The sequence below is a fragment of the Pogoniulus pusillus genome, chromosome 1, assembly GCF_015220805.1.
Source record: "Pogoniulus pusillus isolate bPogPus1 chromosome 1, bPogPus1.pri, whole genome shotgun sequence".
NCBI classification, from domain to species: Eukaryota; Metazoa; Chordata; class Aves; order Piciformes; family Lybiidae; genus Pogoniulus; species Pogoniulus pusillus.
The window spans coordinates 33,023,648-33,044,774 of record NC_087264.1 but is presented as its reverse complement, the minus strand read 5'-3'; the positions used below and the strand labels follow the sequence as shown (position 1 = coordinate 33,044,774).

The 21,127-nt window shown below is 46.5% G+C and overlaps 1 protein-coding gene across 3 annotated transcripts in view; it reads right to left on the bottom strand.

Moving 5' to 3' along the window:
- Positions 1 to 4,563: 4,563 nt before the first annotated feature.
- Positions 4,564 to 21,127, bottom strand: part of MEIS2 (Meis homeobox 2) — a 209,450-nt gene continuing 192,886 nt past the window's right edge. For 2 of the 3 annotated variants that reach the window (XM_064147913.1, XM_064147922.1), the window contains exon 13: positions 20,201 to 20,293. Coding sequence is in view for 1 of the 3 variants with exons in the window: in XM_064147950.1 (XP_064004020.1) it covers positions 20,007 to 20,293 (287 nt within the window). In the remaining 2 variants the exon portion in view is untranslated. Of the gene's footprint in view, positions 6,011 to 7,810; positions 7,972 to 16,565; positions 20,294 to 21,127 lie in introns of those variants that run through there. The other variant, XM_064147950.1, reaches the window with a different exon arrangement.

Genomic DNA, 21,127 nt, shown 5'->3' with positions numbered 1-21,127 from the left:
AACTGAAGTTGCCTGGTTTTGGCAACAAAATATTCTGCATTTAGCAAAGGCATATGTTTCAAACTCAAATGACTTCACTTCAAATTAGAGCAAAGAAAGAAAATGTTTTGAAGTGTAGTCATTTGATAATCATTTGCTTTAAAATAAGCAACATATTTCTATCTAATGGGATCCACATCTCTAACAAGTGAACCAACAGTGTGACAAACACACCAAAAAAAACCCCAACCTGCTCTGCTCTTAAATAGAATTCCAAAATAAATTACACACAGCTCCTTTTTTTTGTTGTTGTTGTTGCTGTTGTGCTCTGTTTTCCTTTCTTGGCTGCCTGTAGAACTCCCACAATTTTTGCAGCGCTACAATGACAAATGCTATGAGAAAAGACCTGGTTCACTGCCAGAAATCTACTCCAGACTTCAGTATATGTTTCTGCTTTCAAGAGTCAATTGTTTTCCTTCTCTCCCAGGGGCCGCTTGCTACCTTATTACCAGAAAGAATGACCCCTTGACAGCACAATTGAGATCCAGAAACTCAACAAAATTGTAACCCCTCTAGTGGCATCAGAATTCTAATCAACAGCAGAGGGGCTGGAAGACAAATGTACTTGTATATAAGGCCACCATATTAGAAAGTGGCTCCTCTACTTGCAAAGAAACCTATTTCTATTTGGTTCCTTTTGATATTTTTATTACCCCCTTTCTTGTAACCTTTTCATTGCTAGTGTTCTTAAGGCAGAAGGGTTTTCACAGTCTGGGAATTATCTGCAACTCAGTTTACACAGTTTGCTGCCCATTCCTTCTCTTGCAATCTATTTTGTGAAGCATACAACCAGTCATGGGAGCCCACTCGTCATTACTGGCTTTTTTTTTCCTCTTGTTCAGTTTAGCTCACTAGCAGAAGTGTTGTTCCATCAATGTCTTTATTGCCGTGTAAGGAACACAGGTACAGAATCTCCAGCCTTGAAATTGTAGAGAGTGAGCCCAGGATGCTAAGGTGAGCTTTACACCTTGCACTTGCAAAGGTATGCACTGAAAAGGTAAGGTGTTTTCATATGATGATATATCTCAGCTGTGATCATTACTAAAAATATTCAACTTAATGACTGGATCCTTTTACATACCCAAGATCTGAGGAGCTAATATAGTTCATAGAATCATAGAATCAACCAGGTTGGAAGAGACCTCCAAGATCATCCAGTCCAACCTAGCACCCAGCCCTATCCAGTCAACCAGACCATGGCACTAAGTGCCTCATCCAGTCTTTTCTTGAACACCTCCAGGGATGGTGCCTCCACCACCTCCCTGGGCAGTCCATTCCAATGCCAATCACTCTCTCTGTGAAGAACTTCCTCCTAACATCCAGCATAAACCTACCCCGGCACAACTTGAGACTGTGTCCCCTTGTTCTATTGCTGGTTGCCTGGGAGAAGAGGCCAACCCCCACCTGGCTACAATGCCCCTTCAGGTAGTTGTAGACAGTAATAAGATCACCCCTGAGTCTCCTCTTCTCCAGGCTAAACAACCCGAGTTTCAGGTAAGTACATGCAAAGATATTTTGGAAAACAAGACCCTGGTCTAGTTTTACTTATACACACAGAGCCCTGCTCCAGAGTCTTGAGGTTGCCAAAAAAATCTATGCCTCTGAATTTCCTACTTTTGGGGTTTTTATCCTAATGTTAGCGTGCTGTAACAAAAATCTTAGTGTGAGGTTACAGCTTGAAAAGTGTCTTTTTTTTCCTTCTGATTTTCATTACCAGGATTACTTGATGTGCATTAGATGGAATTTATTTTGTTTTTAAGAACATCCAAATGACAAAGTACCCATGAACCAAAACACTGCTCCCAGATATTCTGCTGACTACCATCATGTATGAGTTGGGAAACACTTCAGGTGGTTATAGGGGGAAGTTTCTCAAGAAGCAGAAGGATAATAATATCTTTAAAAGCAGCTGAATGCAGGCAGCCTGGCAGAACACAAGCACAGAAAAATCCTACTGCCTTTAACGGAGGTTTGGGTGAACGTAAGAATTTGCAGAGACAGGAGTCCTCAAACAGCATCATGGCCTGAGGTGCAATAAAAACAACAACAGTGTTCTGCTGAACACATGCTGGAGAAAGGACATGAGAAGGACAAGAAGGCACGAGGTCAAAACAAGAAACATTTCTGTTACCTTTCTCAGACAAGAGTTATCACATGTTACAAACAGCAAAATAAAAGGTATTAGACCCCTACGTAATCCTTGGGAAGAGCAGCAGATGGCCAGCCTCACACCTTCCAGAAGAGGAGCAGCACAAATAACAATAATGTGATTTTTTTTTCCTGCACTGTCCTACCAACAAGATGCCAGAGCAAGCCAGAGAAAACGCCATGTGCTTGCCTGCCTTTCTCTGCTCAGGCACAACAGTTCTGTGCAGACAGGAGAGAGGGAGTAGGTTGTGAGAAGGGCTCCAGAAACCAGGCTGTGATCTCTGGCAAGGGTAGCTGAAGTAATGTTTTGATTTTCAGGACAGTGCCTTGTAGTAAGCGTCGTGTGCCTGAGCTCTTCCCTTGTCAACAGTCATACTATGGGGAGATCTGCTTTGCACCCGTGTTTTGCCTCTGCCCATCTAAATCCAGGATCAAGGCCTTAATTAACGATCAAAAGGGGGGAAATTGACAATCTGGGACTTGCATGGCCTTGTATTGTCTTGGGTGTTAGATCACATCTTTTTAATTTCCTTTCCAAAGCCCAGAAGGAAGTTACACAGATTGCTTACACGTACAAGTACCATAACATTAAAAATAACACACTGAAATAATGTTGTCACAGTCTGAGACCTACCTGGCTGATGGGATATTCTAACGTGAGCAACCCTCAGCTTCCCTTACAGAGAATGAAAGAAAACCTAAAGATAACAATGAAGAAGAAAGTAGCTTCTTCTGCCAGACTCATCAAGTTAAATGGTATCACAGTATCACAGTATCAACAAGGTTGGAAGAGACCTCACAGATCATCAAGTCCAACTCTTTACCACAATTCTCAAGGCTAGACCATGGCACCAAGTGTCACGTCCAATCTTGCCTTGAACAGCTCCAGGGACGTTCTTTGTGTTATTCCAAGGCTGGACACTGCTGTGTTCTGTGGCAGAGGGGAAAAGAGGGAACTTTCAGTGACATTTAGATGAGGCAACAAATAAAAATAGTATTTTGACAGAGAGCTTATCCTATTAAAAAAAAAAAAAAAAAAGAGAGAGGAAAGAAATTTCTCCAGTTCAAACAGAAATCTCCTTGATGAGAAATGTATTGTGGATGTATGTAGAGCCTTCCAGTAATACTTAAAGGCAATGTGTCATTCACCACAGACCATGCAGCATGACTAAAGAGACCTTGGCATCATCTCAGCTTAGTTTTAAATACCTCTGATAGACATTTTTGTAATATGTTTCCTGAAAGTATCAAGGATTTACTCCAGTATTAGCTTGCTCACACTGACAGGTTGAACTGGTGCTCATACACCAAATAAAGACAAAAATGGTAAGTTGCTGTGTATATGCAAACAAAAGTTGTTTTTTTAGTTGTTGTTTGGGGTTTGGGTTTGGGTTTTGGGTTTTTTTTTTAAGCCAGTATTGGGATTTATTTGCCCTCCCGATGAAACATTTACCTCAGTCTGCCTCATCAATATTAACCTCACAGATCAACAGATCTTCATATTGACAGAATAAAGAAGTCAATAGCTCCTTATTATTATTTAATAAGTATTTCATTGTCGGTAACTGAGTGAGAACAAACATCTATGCAGTATAATGGCACGCACTCTCATTTTGCAAGGTTTGCATACGTTTGACAGAAGAAACCTACAGAAAACAAATCCCCCCCCCCCCCCCCAGTAATACCAGCCCTATAAAATGACATGTTGAAGGACACTTAAATTGAATAAAACACAGTATTATTTATTTATTTGTTTATTTAGCCCCAGCTTTGCTCTACAAATGTTGGATGTGTTTTACTGTGGCTTCTGACTATGATTGATAGGAGATGCATCAATTTCAAGGTTTGTGAATTTAAGTAAATTGTTGTCAGTGGTATCACTGCTTCTTTTTTGTAAGAGTTTTTTGTTTGGGTGTTTTTAGTTGGTTGTGGGTTTTTTTGTTTGTTGGGTTTTTTTTCTTTCAAATTATCTCCTTACAGAGAATAGTGTATTACAAATTGAGACAGGATATACATAAAGCATCAATTTAGCTTGAATATCCACTTACAACAATGGAAAGAAAATAGTTGTGATAAGAATGTGAGCACATCAGAGTTGCTCAGACAACTCCAGAGTATTTAAAGGGAAAAGGAGAGGGGGGGGAAAATCAGCTCTTTCAGTTCTTTCTCTAAATAACACATGCTTAGGGTTCTTCCTCTAAATAATCTGTGCTGTTTCTGTTAGGAAAACACTTTGCTTGTCTTTTTCTGTTCAAAGGAGGAAGATAATATTTGTTAAAAATAAAAGAAAAGGAGCAGCTGATCTTAGAGACTTACTTTCTCTCTGTCCTGAGAATATACTTCCGTTGAACTGTACATAAGACAACCAAACCTGTGTCAGCTCTGCAACCTGTGGGCAGTTTATTAATGCTTTGTTGCTCAGAGGTAACACTTTATTTGACTGCAAAGCCTAAAGAGCTTCTTTTAAAACTGGAAGTGGTTAAACACCACACAGCACAGCTTGCCAGAAATCCAATGCCTCCTGAAATTAGCTGTGTCTGCTTTGAAACTTCTTATCTGATGGCATCTGACTTAGGATCCGATGAAATGAAGTGCTCAGGCCCTTCTTTATGATGTTTTCCAGTACGTTACAGTGACTTGTTTCCATGTAGAAGTGTATTGTGTCTGCCCATCTACATGCCTGTCCACATGCATAAGGAGATGTACGTGCTCATTGTGCACGGGTTTGGTTTTAACATCAGATTCTACACGTGAATGAAGATGTTACTCTCATTTTACTGTTCTCTGAAAGGGGCAGCACGGAATGTATTCTGTAACTATACATGTTGCTGATTAGAAGCTGATGGTAACAGTTGATATACAGGGGGACAGATGAGTTTTTCTTCTCATGTTTTTTCAAGGGAAAAAATGAAAATTAGACAGAAAAGAGCATTTCCAGATGTGACTGTACAGAGCTTGATTTGAAGCACTTTTGTTATCTCCTTAATAATGCATATAAGAATGCTCAAGTGAAGTGTTATGTTAAAACTCAGTCCTAGCAGATATTTTTGCTTATGAATTGGTTCCTTATCTATATTTTATGGAGAAGTAGCTCGGCACTGGATTACAGCACATTATTTTCCAAACTCCTTATTAGACTCTGCATATCTTTCTACTGTGCCTCAAGGCTTAAATTAAAAGCAAAACTTAAGTAAAATTTAAAGAGACAACATTCAGAAACTTCTTTTTCCCCACAAAGCTTTTGAAAGTTAATAATTATTTTTGTCCCTAATAGGCCTGCCTTTGAAATAACTTGATGGCTAGGTTTGTAAATCCACTTGGAAAGATCTGGCATCCCATAACCATTAAGGGGAGTATATATCACAAAAATTATTTTGCATATGAATAATGGTATACAGGATTTGTCTTAAATTGTCTGCTTCCATTTGATATTTTTTCCCCCTCTAAGATAATTTGGAGGGAGGCAGGAAGATGAAATTGAACACAATTTGGAAATGAAACTTGGATAATTGAGCTAAGTAGGTTGAACTTGCCAGTCACCTGTGACCTCCTCCTAGTTATACATAATCTCTAATAGCTAGAATTGGATGGCCTGTGTAGAATTGCACAGCAGAAACAGAGCAAGTGGAGTTTCAGTCTAGGACCAAGTTACTCCTCGTGATCTGGTTGCTCTGGTTTTGTTTAGGATGGAGAGACCTAAGCACCGAGCATCACTGCCTTGAGAAGGTTTTTGTCCACCTGGTGTGTTCAGGAAGCCTGATGGAGGAGAGCAGGACGTGAAGGCCGTTATGCAGGGTGGTGTAGGAACAGAACAGCACTGGACCTGTAACAGATGACAAATGAAAGTTTTGCAAGTGAAGAAGGGCTCACCCATGGTAACATCCCGTTTAAAGACTGTTACAACTGAAGTTTACAGTCATCCCTGTGTGAACCTAATATTTTGCTGTTCATTTTGAAGCAATTATTCAAAACACCTTGGCAGCTGAACCCTCCGTGCTTTCAGGGTAATTATTTCTAATCGTGATTGGCAATAACAGTAATTGCCATATTCAGCCAGCACCCAGCTGTAACGATTTTTCTTTATTATTATTATTTGGGTTAACAATCGGCATTGATAACAATGTCTCCCGACCCTCCTCTCCCACCCTCAGATATACAGGGGAGTAAGTGACGGTGCTCTGCAGCAGCCGTCGGGTGGGCCACTTCTCCTCCCTCTCCTCCTGGCTCGGCGGGGATGTGGGCTGAGAAGAGGATGGCTGTCTGGCTTGGGCGCGGGGTGGGTAGATCCCTGCTGGAGGGGCTGCTGTGCAGAGGACCTGGGCTCCCTCAAGCCTCCCTGCCCCCGGCGGAGCAGGGCCTGAAGCCGCGGCTGTAGCGAGCCTCTTAATAAACCTCCGGGTCGATGATGCATCGCTCGCTAGTGAATCTTCTCGGGTTTATTTATTTTAACTAAATCGCCCAAATGGATCGCAGCTCCGTGTTGACTCTGGCAAGAGGCGAGGCGGGGAGCCGGGGGGGCGGCAGAGCTCACAGGTCGCCCGGGGGTTGCGACGTTTCTTGCTGCGGCGGCTCTGCCGCGCACTCCGGGAGAGCTTGCCCCTCCCCCGGCCCCGCTGATCGTCTGCCCTATCCTTCCTTCTCCCGCTCCCCAGCCCTGCCTGGCTGCAGGCTCCCTCGGCAGAAGAGCCGAGCGCAGGCAGCGGCCGGAGTGGGGCGTCTCAACCGCTGGGCATCCCCCGGCCCGGCTGCCCGGTGCCGCCGCCGGGCCCCACCGCTTGCGGAGAGGGCTAAGCGCGGGCGGGCGAGGCAAGGAAAGTGGAGGCATGGGTGTTTGAGACCGAGGGAAGAGGTAGCCCGCTGGTGATTTCTAAAGTTATCGGTCTCTGGCAGGCGGCGGGGGTCAGAGCTTTCCCAGCTGGCACCAAAGAGGCGAGTGTCCGGCGCTCCGGGCACGGCCCCGGCTCTGTGCCACGGGGCAGTACCGCAGGGAGCGGCGGCCTTCCCGACACTCCTGCCGGCGGTAAAGACAGCCCGAAAACCTCTCCTAACTGCTGAACTCAGCATCGTTTCTCTCTTTTGTCCACGGTCACACGCAAACCGAAGTTTGGTCCACGGCGCTGCGGGAGGCTTGGAAGGTCATCCCGAGCCCGCGGGTGAGCTGCCCTTACAGGGGTCGCCGCGCCCGGCCTGCCGGGAGCTGTGCCCGCCCGCCGAATGCCTCAAGCTGTTGGGTACCTTGCAGGTAAACGCAGCAAACTCCCCTGGGATGAAAGCAACCCCTGGGTTTAACATCACAAGCAGAAGTTGCAGACCATCTCCGGCAAGAGCGGTGCCGCGGACCTTCCCCAGCGGCCGCCGTACCTGCTCTTTGTCACCTCTCTGGCATCCGTACAGCCTCGGCCCTCCCATGACTCTGGCGGACTAAAACCTCCTCCCGGGGGCTGGTCGGTCGCCGGCCGGGTACCGCCGGGCACTCGTGTCAGACGGCGGACAGGCAGAGGTGGGCAGCCCGACGATCCACTCACCGGTGGCCCAACACCCCCCTCCGGAGATGCTACTCCTTGACGTCAGATGTTTGCTCAGTCTTTTGTTCAGTTAAAAATAGTTTCACGTAGCAGCTTACCTGCCCTGGGTGGTGGCCGCTCCCGAGCTGCGTCAGGGAAGCGTTTTCTGGAGAAATCAATAATTTCCTTCTCCCTCAGATGTGCGATCTCCGCACCTAAATTGATTACATCAGCATGCAGGGAACAGGCTCGCAGTCTTCGAAAAACAGTATTTTGCCTCCTGAAACACAGGAAAAGGGAAAGTTTCCTTGTAATCTGACTGTGGCAGAGCTATGTTATCCACGTTAGACATTTCTTAGTGCGAGCCACCGAAGTATATGTACCGTCAAACATTAGCATTACTCCGGTAGTCTTTTTTAATTGTTGTTTCCCTTCCTTTTACATCTTATTCGGGGCCATTATTGTGTCGTACTTGCAATTGCTTATTAACCTATAAAATAATTGCTTTGTAAGACATTACTTGCAGCAGATATTTATTTTTCTCCCTGTTCTACGGCGATATTAAAAAGTAATGGGTGCCAAGACAATCAGGGACTATTTCCTAATTAAAAAGGGGGAAATGGAACTGTCGCCACTTTCCACTGTTTGTGGGCCAGTTCCTGTGCTCGGCTTGCACACACTTTTACACCAGGCACACATGCACGGTACAGCGTATGAGCATGGCAGTCATGCACCCACGTACACACACAAGTGTACCACAGTTTCCTATGTCTTACGGCCATTAAAGAATAGCTCGGAATCGAATACAAATGAATTGACAGGAAAATTTATCACTTTTGTTCCACTTTAATTTCTTCCCATATTATAATGGAATGCGGAGTCTTTAGCTAGGCGAGCAATTAACCACTCAGTGCCTGGTGCCCTATAACCATTACCGCGCTGTAGGGTTTATGGGACTGAAGTTTTTCAACAAGTCAGTAACCTTATTTTATTGGAGTGTGTGCATGTGAGGCATAATCTCCCACATGTGTGACTCTATCGATCTATATCGTGTGCGCATAATTTTATAGTTTATCTTAGCCAAACCGCTCCTGGATGACAAATCTCCCCGTTGCAAGAGAGCACCATCCTCATTTTAACACCGCTTCGTTCCCGGAGCGCGCATGGTAATTCTTTACAACGAAATTGCTTCCCCTCTGGTTCCTATATTTTCATTTAGTGAAGGACTGATTAGCTGTGGCTTTAAAAGGGCCAGGTCTGTGCTGGCTGGCGGCGTCACCTCTCACCTCTCCGCAGCCCCGGGCTGGGGTCACTGCGGGGCCGCGGCGGGGGAGCGGGCAGCGCCGCTCCGACTCCAGCTCCTGTTCCGGCTTCGGCTCCCGCTCCCGTTCTCACTCCCGCCTGCGCACCCTGCTCCGCACCCCGCGCAGCGCCGCTGCCCAGCCTGCCTCCGGCAGCAGATCCCCCGTCTCCCCCCGCCTCCGCCTCTGGTACATCGTCGCTGAAATGAATCACGGCGGACACAACAGGAAGATGCGGCTCTGCTGGGCGAAAATAATTGTTTGGTTTATTTTAATTTGCATCACTCCGGTTTAATGGCCCCCTTTCTTTGGACTTCGAGGGATGTGAGGAGGAAGGCCAGCTGGGGTGCTTCGTGCTGTTTAAAGGCTCCATGTAAACTTCGACGTTTTGAAAGAATAACTTCAAAAACCAGTGTGCGATTGTGTTCAGAAGTGCCCAGCTCACATCGATTTGTGGATTCATTGAAGATGTAAAGATCCATTGATAACATTTCAGGTCGAGTGTCCCTAAATCAGCACGCTTTCCTTCTCTGCCAAATCCTTGAAGCAGTTTAACAAGTTAAAAAAAAAAAAAAAAAAAAAAAAAAAAAAGTATTTTCTTTTCAGGTGTAAAAATGCATTTGAAAGAGAGGAGATATTCTAAGAGGAGAGGCTACAATAAAAATCACAGGTAGCTTCTAAAAAGGTTTCACTTCGAGCAAACGTTTCGAGAACGTTGGGTCCTCATCAAATTATACCATACACTTTATTCTGACGATTATTGAAATGCGATGCATACAAAATAAGAGTGAGAAAGGATCAAAATGAATTTATTTTCAGATATGAGCAGTGAAAGGTGCGAGTACGTTTTAAATACTTCTGATCTTTATAAAATGATTGATGTAGACAAAGTCAAATACTGAATATTCAGGAAAATTCAATCAATTTTAAGAAGTTACCTTTCCTTGAGTGTATCGCTGCATTTACAGAGCTGGTGCGGAGGCATCGCTTCGTTTATTTTTCTAGAGTCTACCCAAATTCCAGCGAACCGTAGAGCAGTAACAGCTTTTTCCATGTGTTTATCATCGAGGTTGCAACAGGATTCGCCTCAATTGTTCTGCCTTTCTTGTGTTTTCCTTTCTTCCCTTTTCTGCATTTCCCAGATACATTCGCTTTGGTTGCAAAAATAAACAGCGGAGTTTTTAACAGCAATTTGAGATGATAATGGTTACTGATTCCATTCTTTCCATCATAATCTTCAAGTGGTTTAAGATTAATGATAGGAGGTGTTTTAGCAAGGAGTGTGGGCTCTCTTCTCCAAAGACCATCGCTACGATAATTTACTTAAGATGTTGACAAGACTGTCACTAAGGCTAATTTTTTATTAAGCTCTGCTGTAGCAACTGTAGTAAGCATTTGTTGTTGTTATTTAAGCACATTGTATGTTTTAAAGCTCTCCTACAAATAGTGTTATTTGGTCTCTGCCTAGTGGATTCGTAGTTTAGATGATTCCCCTTGCCTTTGTTTCAAGAAAGGTGTCTTCTGCTATTCTGATAAATATTCTCTTCAACCCTCTCCCCCCCATTCCCTCACACACACATTTTTTGAAAGAAAATTAATTTCAGTAAGTACTGCTTTGGTGCAGCAAGACAGAGCTCCTGCAACGCATTGCTTTGGCTGCAACCTATCTAGGCACACCCCTGGAGCAGCGGGACTAGATGTGGGTTTGAGTGGTGGGTTTGTGTGTGGAATTTTGTTTATTATTATTATTTTTTAACAGGCAAAGGAATCATTTAAACCACAAATGTGTCACTGTACGCGCCGGCGTACCAAGAGGCCGAGTCGCCTCTTTAAAGGCTGGGGGGGGGGGGCGTGGTTGTTACTGTGCTGGCGGCTTCTGAGCAGAGCTCTGCCTCAGCTGGCCATCCCCGGGCCCCCGTACTGCCCCGCGGGGTCGGGCCGGGGCCGCGCCAGGCTCTCCGCATACCACGCTCCTGTTCACCCGCTCGCCCCGCTCCTCCTCGGGGCTGCCGGAGAGCAGTTGCCACTCGGCGGGCAGCGGGCCTGGCGGAGCCTACCGGGGAGGGGCCTCGGTGCGGGGCGGCGGGCGGACGCCGTGTGTGAGTGCAGGGCAGTGGAAACGGCGGCGTGCAGCAGCCTGCCCTCGGTGCGGGGAGAGGCCAGGGGTGAACTCAGAGCGGATCCGCTGCCTCTGCCCTTCTGCCGCAGGCAGGGACCCGCGGGCTCACCTATAAATTACGGGGGTCATGTGACACTCGTTTGGCAGGGATCTACCGCCCGCTCCGCATCCCCGGCAGCTTCGCTCCGCGCCTGCGGACAGGCGCTCAGAGGGGTCGGAGTGGGAGCCTGGTGGAGAGGATGCAGGGTTATGAGCTTGGGCGGTGCCCCCTTGAGCATCGCTCGCCCTGCCGCGGGGGCCAGATCAGGCAGGGGCGTGCTGCGTCCCCGACTCAGCGCTGCCCGAGGGCGCGCAGGCGAAGCGCCGGGGACTACACCAGCGCGTTCCTTCTCCTGATCAGCCTCCCCCCTCGGCTCTATCGGCAGCTCCGGGCCCCTAACGGACGGAGAGGGACGGTCTCGCAAACACTTTACGTGACCATCCTGCCCGGCCCAGAGGGGCGCGCGGGGGCAGGGGCCGCGCTGCCTCCTGGTGCACGCTCTCTTCGCGGGCGCGGCCCTCTGCCTGCGCGGCCTCTGCGCGGTTCGTTTCACATCCCCAGCCCCCGCGCCGCTGGCTTCTCCTCATCTCACACCTCCTTCCCCGCTCCGGGCGCGCAGGAAAGAGCGCAGGGAAGCGCGCAGTGCGGTACAGAAGACTCCTCCGCGGCGGTGCCGGGAGAGACCAGCAGGGGGCGCTCCGACGTTGCGCCTGGGCGCCCGCGCCGCGCGGCCGGCCAGAGACGGGCGCGTACCCGCGGGTAGGCACGCACGGAGGCGCGCCCGTATGCGCGCGTACCCGCGCCTCCCCCCGCACCTCGCATCCTCAACAGCCCGCGGGCGCGGCGGCACCCCCGGCCAGGTGCGCGCCGAGCGCCCCGTGCCTCTCTCCGTGCCCCGCGCCCGCAAGCGCGGCCGCCCGCCGTACATTATGCAACTTATTAAATACAACGGCGAATTGTCAACATTTTTTTCGCCTGTTAGTTCCGCTGATCCGGGCAGGATTTATTTTCGGATCCCGGGTCCCGGAGCTATAGCGCGTGATTTCTTTGCCTTAAATAAAATTGGTCAAATGTTGACAACCTCTGAGCCAATCTAACACTCTAGATTACTGATGGGAAACTAATGAGAAAATATCAGATCGTCCGGCCTGGGGGCTCCTAATTAAATCTTAGCTGATTGAAAAATAAAAGCGGGTTCGGGGGGCGCGGGGGAGGAGGGAAGAAGCTCCGGGCTGAACTTTAGCTCTCATTTTACGTGATATTTCCCCAACCCACCCCTCCCTCTGCTCTTCTCCACCCCCCCACCCCCCCACCCCCTCCTTTAAAAAGCCTAATGTTATTTCGCTGGTTATTTCGAGAGATCCGAACGCGACTATCGTTCCTTGCCCGGTAAATATTAAGGCCTTTAAGCAACGTGATTTAACTAATTAGAAAATTTACATCATTAAGTCTCAGGGAGAGAAAAAAAGAAGAAACAAATCTGTCAGTCATTTTAAAAGAGACAGGCCCTATTGAAGTGTGAAGAAATCGGCTCTAATTCAAAAAGGCAATCGGGCAGAAAAAGCCCTCAACATTACCCTGCTAGTTATTAATCAGAAGGGGCTTCCCCCCCTCTCCTTCCCTGTAATGGCAAGAGCTGAAGCACATCGTTAGTTTCTCCCAAAGCTGCCACACAGTTTCCATTCAGTTTTTTTGCCACTCGTCCATGTCCCATATTAATAGCGAGTATTTGTCCATTCAAGGCTCATAGATTTGAGAATGTTTCCGAACTGGGGAGCAGCAGCCGCAGTGACAAAAAGGGAAAATAATAATAATAACCCCCAAAAGGCTCCCCGACTCCTCACCTCCGCCTCAGCCAAATGCAAGGGCTGCGCTGCCCTGTCCCCCTTTAATGTGAGGTCCTAAAGTAGATCTCCTCACTGAGAACTAGATATTATGGCTTTGCCTCTCTCCCTTTTCCTGCATTTCTAAACACAAGACACAAGCCTGAGAGTGGAAAGCCCCCCCCCTCCCCCAGCCTCCCGTCCCGCTCCTTTTTTCCCCCCAAGGACTAGCTGTGCTTAGTGCCACGCACCAGACTCGAACAGAACAATACAAAACTTGAGTGAAAATCAGAGCGATCGGATTACTAATGTCGGGTCGTTAACGAAGTGATGCGGGACACTGATTGCCGGCGCGGCGAGCCGGGGAGGAGGTGTTGGTGGACTCTGGTTTCGGGAGCGCAGCTGGGGTGGCTGCACGGAGAGCTCAGAGGGGGAAGAAATGAAGCAGCTTGGTCCAAACCACAGAGAGTGTTACATCTTTCTCTCGCTTTCTCTGCCTGTCTTTCAAATGCGCTCCCTAATCCTCCCCTCCCAACTGTTCACAGTGGACTATAGTATAAATAATAAATACACCCTACTCTGTGTTTTCTCGCTCCTAATCTGGAAGAATCTGACAGTCACTTTAATCACGGGAGTTTGCACTGGTTCTTCATGGAGCCAATTTAAGGAATTTTAAACACGTTTCGGACAAAAACAGGCGACAGGGGCCTATTTCTGATCTCACAGCCCGGGGACGAACTCTCCTGCGGCTCGAGGAATTAACCCCGTGTAAATGGGTTCAGGATCAGCCTCCTGATGGGGATTTCACTTGGCAGTAGCCTGGAAAGACAAAATATTCTAGGGAAGAAGGAAAAAAAAAACCGCTCTGACAGCCCTATTGCGGCTTGCATTTACGTCCCGGCGTTAACCTGCAGTCATCTCTGTGACAAGACGCTCGCAGACATGCAAGGTCTTCGTGTGATCGGACATACTCCTTCACGGCGGCTCAAACCAAGCCCTCCAGTCCCGCACAAGGCGCAGCGGCCAAGCTGGCAACTCTCTCTCCCCGTCCGCAGAGAGCCCGGCCCGGCCCGACCCGGCCCGTCGGCAGCCGGTCCCAGGTCGACCCAGCTCGAGGGTCTCTGGGAGGAGACGGGGATGCTTCTTCGAAGCATGTGTTCCTAAAACAGAGCGTTTCTCCATTCCCCCATAAAGCCGGTTGGACGACGGCCCTAGCGCCCGTCGGAAAAGCCGCAAAGGCAGAGCTGTGTGCCACGCCGAGAGGAGCGGGTCGCCAGCACGAAATGGAGAGGGGAGGGCAGAAGGAATAGCCTTGACTCCCCCGCCCCCTTTGCATCAGTTGGTCTTGCAGTTATTCAAAATGATTGAGTTTTCTGAAGAAGGCCCTTTAACAAGAGAACAAAACCAGCAACAACCTCTTCCCCCAAAACCAACATGAATATCAACTTGTCCGCTGGCAGGGCTTCGGAGCTTAGAGGCATTAGAACAAAATTTACGGCGTCTTTAACAACTCCCAAGTAAAAACATTAACATTCTCTTTAATTGAGAAAACATTGATTTTCTTAACTCTGCAAAGAACCAACCCGTAATTTAACTGCAAACTTTCACCGATAAGAGCAGCATCTCAGGGAGGCCACATCCTATCTTTAACAGAGTCACTTTATGAAGTGATAAAAACAAAGAAAAACCTGACAAACAGAGAGACAGTTTCAACTGCGAAAGTTATTTGCCTTCCCTTTACCTCTTCACAGTTCCAAATTATCGTACTTCCCCTCTCCTTTCACCCCTCATCCTCTGAAAGCAAAACACAAACGCAAAAGCAAAGGATTTCGGATAAAAGGGAGAAGCAGCAGCTCATATTTAAGATAATGATTTGTCTTTACTAGGCAAGGAGTGATGCCAAGAGGTTTAAGGGGACATTTTCACAGAATGGTAGCCTCCGTTTAAAAAAGGAGCTATTCAGACAAAATTTCCTTACTTTCTCTTTTTCGTTAAAAAGATGGGAGGGGGGAGGGGGAAGGGAAAGGGAAATCCCACCCTCGCTTTCTATCTTATTTCTGTATCGGTTTTTGGTATTATAGGAGAGTAAAGAAGTTTTTGTTTGGTGGTTTTTCATTGATCAGTCACTCTGAGCTAATGTAATTATCCTCATCAATAGAAGGCTGCAGAGAGAATCATTATGTGGGTGACATTGATAAATGATCACCCAAGAGCTGCCTTTTCTCTTGGGCACCCCCACATATGACCCTCCCACATACACAAGGTAGCCATAGAAACACCTTGAGGTCCTAAAACACTGCTGCAAATGGGAGAATATAGAAAAGGCGAGAGGAAAAAAAAACAAACCAAAACAAAAACCCCCCAACTTCACACAGTTTCTGCCCCTGCTAAAGCCTCCTTCCCATAGCACGAAGCCACCAAGCCGGGCTCCGCGCTACTGCCCTGTCTTGCCCCGCGGGCGCGCAACCCCGGCCCCGCTCTCTTGCACGGTACCACATGCAGTATTTGGGGGTGGGGAGAGGTAAATGTGGTGATCTTATGGGGCTCGCTTATTTTGCCTCTCTCTTCCCCCCCCCCCCCCCCTTTCCTTCACACGCACCATACGGACGCACTGCTCCTTCCCTAGGAACACCCTGGTTTCAAAGTCGCCCCTGGAGATGCACACCTACAATACCCACCTCCTGCCCAGTGATGCGGCTCATGCGAAGTTGTCAAACCCCAGTTATAAGCAGGGAATTTTTTTTCTTTAAGATACAGGACTAGACAGGAAGATTCTGTATTTCTTACTAAGGCAAGGATTAATGTTTTTTCTTCCGGCCGCAGAGCCTCTTTTTATGTAAGCAGATTCTAAAATATTGAGAGCAGTAATTGATTCATAATGATCCATAAATCGATGCGAGGAAGGGGGCGAGGATGTTTATTTATTTTATTCCTAAAGCTGCAAGTAAAGTAGCTTTGACACCGTTGTGGGGATGAAGGGGAGGAGTTGTTTAGCTGTGCGGGGTCATCCATCATCACTGTCGCAGAGACTCTGCCCAGAGGAGCAACCTCCCTTCTGTCTGTCTCTTTCTCGCCACCAAAACTATTAATATTAAAATCCGCCTGCAGACCTTGCCCTCAGACGCCTCCAATCCCGCACCGTCCTTCCCAGCGTAGAGACGCCGGGCGTTCCCAGCGCTCTCCCGTGCAGCCCCGTCGGGTTTGGTTCTTCCCAAAGTCCTGTAAGGAGAGTTCAAAACCCCAGTCCCGTTCCCTCTCAGCTAAACCCGGGGCCGTGGCAGGGGAGTTTTGCAGGGCGGAGCCCCCATCCCGCTCCTCCGCGCAGCGCGGGAATGCGGCCGCCGAGTGGGGAAAGCATTTGGGCACTGTTCGGGCTCCGCGGGGGCTCCTTCCCGGTACACGCACCAGTACAGAGGCGCAGAGGGGCTGGCGACTCCGGGTCGGCCTCGCAATGACACAGGAGGCAGACCCTCACTCCTGTCGGGAAGCTTCGGGAGCTGGCCGCCGGGACAGCGGGTCCTGCTTGTGCCCCCGCCGCACCCCTTCCCCTGCCCACTCCCTGTCCCTCCCCGCCCCCCGACCCTCGCAAACCTGGTCTGGGGCAATTTTCTCTCCTTCGCTCTCTCTGTGGCTATAAGCGAAAGCGGAGGAGCGTCGGGCTGCCCCCGGCATCTTCTCTTCGGCCCGGCGGTGCCCGCTCGCCGCGACGGGCAGGGCTCGGGCGGCCGCGGCGGCGGAGGTGTGCTTCCCTCCTCTCTTCGCCTTTAAGGCGGCAAAATCTGGAAGAAAAATCCCTTGTTTGTGGTGGCTACAACTCTCAGCCCAGACCAGCTCGGAGAAATGGAAATTTGGGATTATAAACATGTGTGTGTGTAAACAAAAGGTGTTTCATCTGTTACCCTTCGTTTCCCACAGCATAAGCATTTTTTATTCAGACTGGAGTATTTTCTTTAGCACTATACCGCTGTCAAAACATTATTCCCGTTTTGGTTGCTTTTGACAGCTGAGCAGTTCTTAAAAATACCAAAATCGGAACCTTCCATGCTAAACAGTGAATCTCAGATGGAGGAATCTTTGCACGTTATTGTACCTTGGATTTCAGCAACACATCTCATGGAAAGCACAGCTCAAAAGAAAAAAAAAAAAAAAAGAAGAAAAGGGGGAAGGGGGAGGGGAAGAAAGAAGGAAAATAAAAAACAACACAGCAATGCAAATATTTAGTTCATTATAAAAAGCAATAATCCACTGTGGCTAAATTCTTTCCTCTCCAGCGTGAGGACGTTTACTGACATTTCTCCTCAAACTGTTAAGAAAAGATCTGCAAGGGAATGAAATGCTGAGTTTTAAAAAACTGAGACAAAAAGCCTCCCTTTAAAATAGTGCTAACACAAACAACCTTGCCTACTGTACCCACAATAATCAGAGAATTTGGCAGTGGGAACTCGGAGTGTGCTCTTCTTAACACCACTGAAGGGTTGGTGTGGCTTTAACCAGGAGAGAGCATCAAAACCAGGCTGGGAATTATCATCCTTTTAATTTCATACAAATGCCTTCAAAAGACGCCCACGAAGAAGGACCCGATTGCTAAATAAATCCTCACACCCATTCTACTGGCATCCTCCCTTCTGTCGCCAGCAGCGTGGGTCCATTTACTCAGCTCAGAAATGAAACATTAACTACATCGAGCCTCTTTCCACATTCCAAAGGTAAAAGTTGTCAGTCAAAGTTTTTAATAACAGCCCAGCCAGTTGGAATGAGGAGGAGGAGAAGGGTTACAAATTTACAGATGTTGAAGCCTGTAAGGTTTATTTCCTAGAAAGTTAGGGTAATTACAAGCCCTTTCCCATTCCTCTCCTCCCAGAAACAGCAGCAGAGCTGCTTTACCCTGCTCTTTGGGCCCCATCCTGCTGTCACTGACTTCACTGTGCCTCCGAGGGCAGTTATTTCTAACACTGCTCATGTCTTCCTACCTCAGGCTGTCCTTCAGTTGCTTAAAAATGCCACAAGCATTTGTTTAAGTAAAATCAAAGCTTCACTCACGATTCTGCCCCAGCTATTTATACACAAAATGTCAAATGCACATTTTCTCCAGTTACTTGATCGTCTCTGTCTCATATTGTTTTTTTTATCTTCTCCCTCTCCAATTCTGAAAGCAACTGAAGACAAGAAGAGCAATAAACCCATCTCAAAAACTCCATCACACAGGCCTCATCCAGGTGAAAGTCTCATTAAAGTCAAAGATTCTTTTCTCTTCTTGAAACTTTGAAACCTACTCCTTCATCACAGCTGTTCTTCACCTCTGGGCTAAATAGCTGGAGCCAAGGTCTGTGGTGGTGATGGATGCACATAAACAACACACATGTGCTTACTGGTCTTGAATCTGGGCCTTTACAGTCAGACTCAGTTTCTATGTTATTAGCAGATAGTACAGATATCAGACACGGACCTCTGAAATGCAAGCTGCTGAGACAATATTCCAAATTTTGTTTAATCTGGCATAAAAAAAATAATTCTATCGACAACCAGCAGAAATAAATCTCCTCAGATGCTCTTTCATTCCATCATTCTATCGATGGCGACAGGCTCGCTCCTGATTTTTCCAACCTCTCTTCTCGCTGCTGCTAAGAACCGCACCGGAGACATCTCTCCCGGACAACTCCTGTCTCTTCCTAAGCGTGATTAAAAACACAAAAGCCTAACAAAAAATCAAAAATGAAATATTTATTACCGCATTTTGTGACTTAACACTTCTTTTTTTTTTTTTTTCCTTTTTTAAAACATAACGTCACAGTCCTCATACAAGTATTTTAATGTAAAGGGTTTTTTTTTTTTTTTTGTCGGGTTTTTTTTTTGACAAAGCTTAAAGGTAACAGCATTTTCTTCTAGTGAGGAACACGTGCTGAGAAAGGAAGAATTCATGGACATACAATACCAATTCCACAGCAGATCTGATACTAGCAAAAACATTCTTTTTTTTTTTTTTCAATTGAGGTAAACACATAGAATATCTAACATGAAACAATTAATAGACCGAACTCTGTACGAAGTTTGTTACAGTATTCTCTTGCCTTTTTTTTTCTTTCTTTTCTTTTTTTTTTTTTTTATTTTTCCCAAGCTTTGAGTTCATGATAAAGTCCTAGGTTTGGTGCAAGACCGTTAGTAATTTCTTTCATTGAGGAAAGCTGCCCAACTTTCAGTTTAGTTTTTGTCCAAAGCCAAGGCTCAGAACTACTGGAAGAAGCTCCTGCTCTGTCTGTTCTGTCTTTTAAATCTTCACCTGTGAGCTCTTTGAAGAAGAGTCCAAAAAAAAAACAAAACAAACCAACCCAACCAACAACCCCCCAAAAAAACCAACAACAACAAAACCAAAACCCAAAATAAAAAAGATTGGGGAGGAATGGGGAGAGACTTAATGAAGCACAAACTATAAAGATCTGTTTGAAACTAAAGGACACATCTTATGAAGGAACAAAATGAGGGAATGGCAAGGCCTTCTTGGAACAGTCTTCTGAGCGATGAGAGTTCCAGCAAGACTTTTTTTTGTCTTCATCTCCAGGGCAGTCCTTTTCTCACTGGCCAAAACAGGTCTTTCATGGATAGTGACTTCACTGCTGAACCAAAACAGTCATTCTTTTGGGAACAACACACATAGTGTGGAAAACAAGGTTGTTTTTTTTTTTTCTTCTAAAACTATTTGAGGCAACGTAACGGAGTGATCAACAGAAATGTACAAGTTAACTTAGTTCCTATGTTTATACTACAGTAGTTATAACTCTTGGAGTCTTTTTTTTTTTTTTCCAGAGGATCTGTACATGGACATGTTCATTTCAGCGAGCCCATGAGTTCACATTTGTGTTCTTGTTTATCTTGGTCCTCTGTTGTTGATGAAAAATGACAAAAAGTAAAAAATAATCACAGCTGTCTGGAATTCTGTATTAAGTGTCAACATCTGGTCAAAGTTCAAAAGTCTTAAAATAGTTTTTGTTTTGTTTTCTGTTTGTTTGCTTTGTTTTTCCCTTGAGTTCCCTTATACTATTGGGCATGAATGTCCATAACCTGTCCATCAACACTGGGGTCTACAGAATTTAACATTGTGGGGTTCTGTGCTGACATGGTCATTCCAGGGTGGATAAGGGGTCCTCCGTGCATCATCATGGCTGGGTGATGGGAGTGACTTGGCAAATATGAATGGATTGGGGGTCCATGTCTTAATTGAGTAGGGTGTGGGGTCATCTGGGGAGGAGTGTAACTTGGCTGTGCCATACTCATACCCATAGGACCACCCTGAGATACGTAGTCCCCTGGCATGCCTTGCAAACCTAGACAAAAAAAAGAGGGGAAAAAAAAAAGCAGGTCAGATTCCTCAACGTTTTTACAATTTACCCATCTAAAATGAACAGGAAAAACAACAGACACTGCAAATCTTCCATCTAAAATTAGCTGCAGATTCTTGCCAATGTTTGCAGACATTCAAATTCTAGTTTGCATTTAATTTGATCATTCAGCAGGATAATGCACATAACAGAACTAAATATTGAGCACAACTGAGCATCACAAATTGTAAGTGTACTTTAAAAAAAAACCCCAGTGGGTGAATTCCCCATGATAAATTTTACAAAGATGCTGCCTGTATGTAAAGAGTTGTCAATTGAGCATAAATATCTGCTTTGCTTCTCTTTGGTATTTTAAAAATGAAAAAGGCTGTATCTTGCCTGGGTTTTGCCTAAGCAGTATCAATGCAAATTCCACATGCAGATCAATGGACCAAAGTGCATAAATGAACGAAACCCAGATACTAACAAAAGTCCTGATCTTTGAAGTGCTAAGCAAGTCCTGAAAGATGCTGAATGCTTTCAACACTCAGTTAAGTCACTGCTGCTCAGTACCTTAAAGGTTTAGCCCTAAAAAGTACATGTCGTGTTTTTCTCCTAGAACAAATCTTAAAATCCTATTATATCATTACGGGCCAAACCTTGCTGCCGTATTCACGAGGCCCATTGAAGTCAGTGGGACTATTCACATGAGTAAGGCAAGCAGGATTTGGCCCTGTGCCTGCAGTCTCTCAAAGAATACTGTTAAACAGAGGATTATGGACAATGGGCCTCTTATCCTTTCCTGCAGAAAACCCAAGAAGGGAAGAAAATTTACAAGGG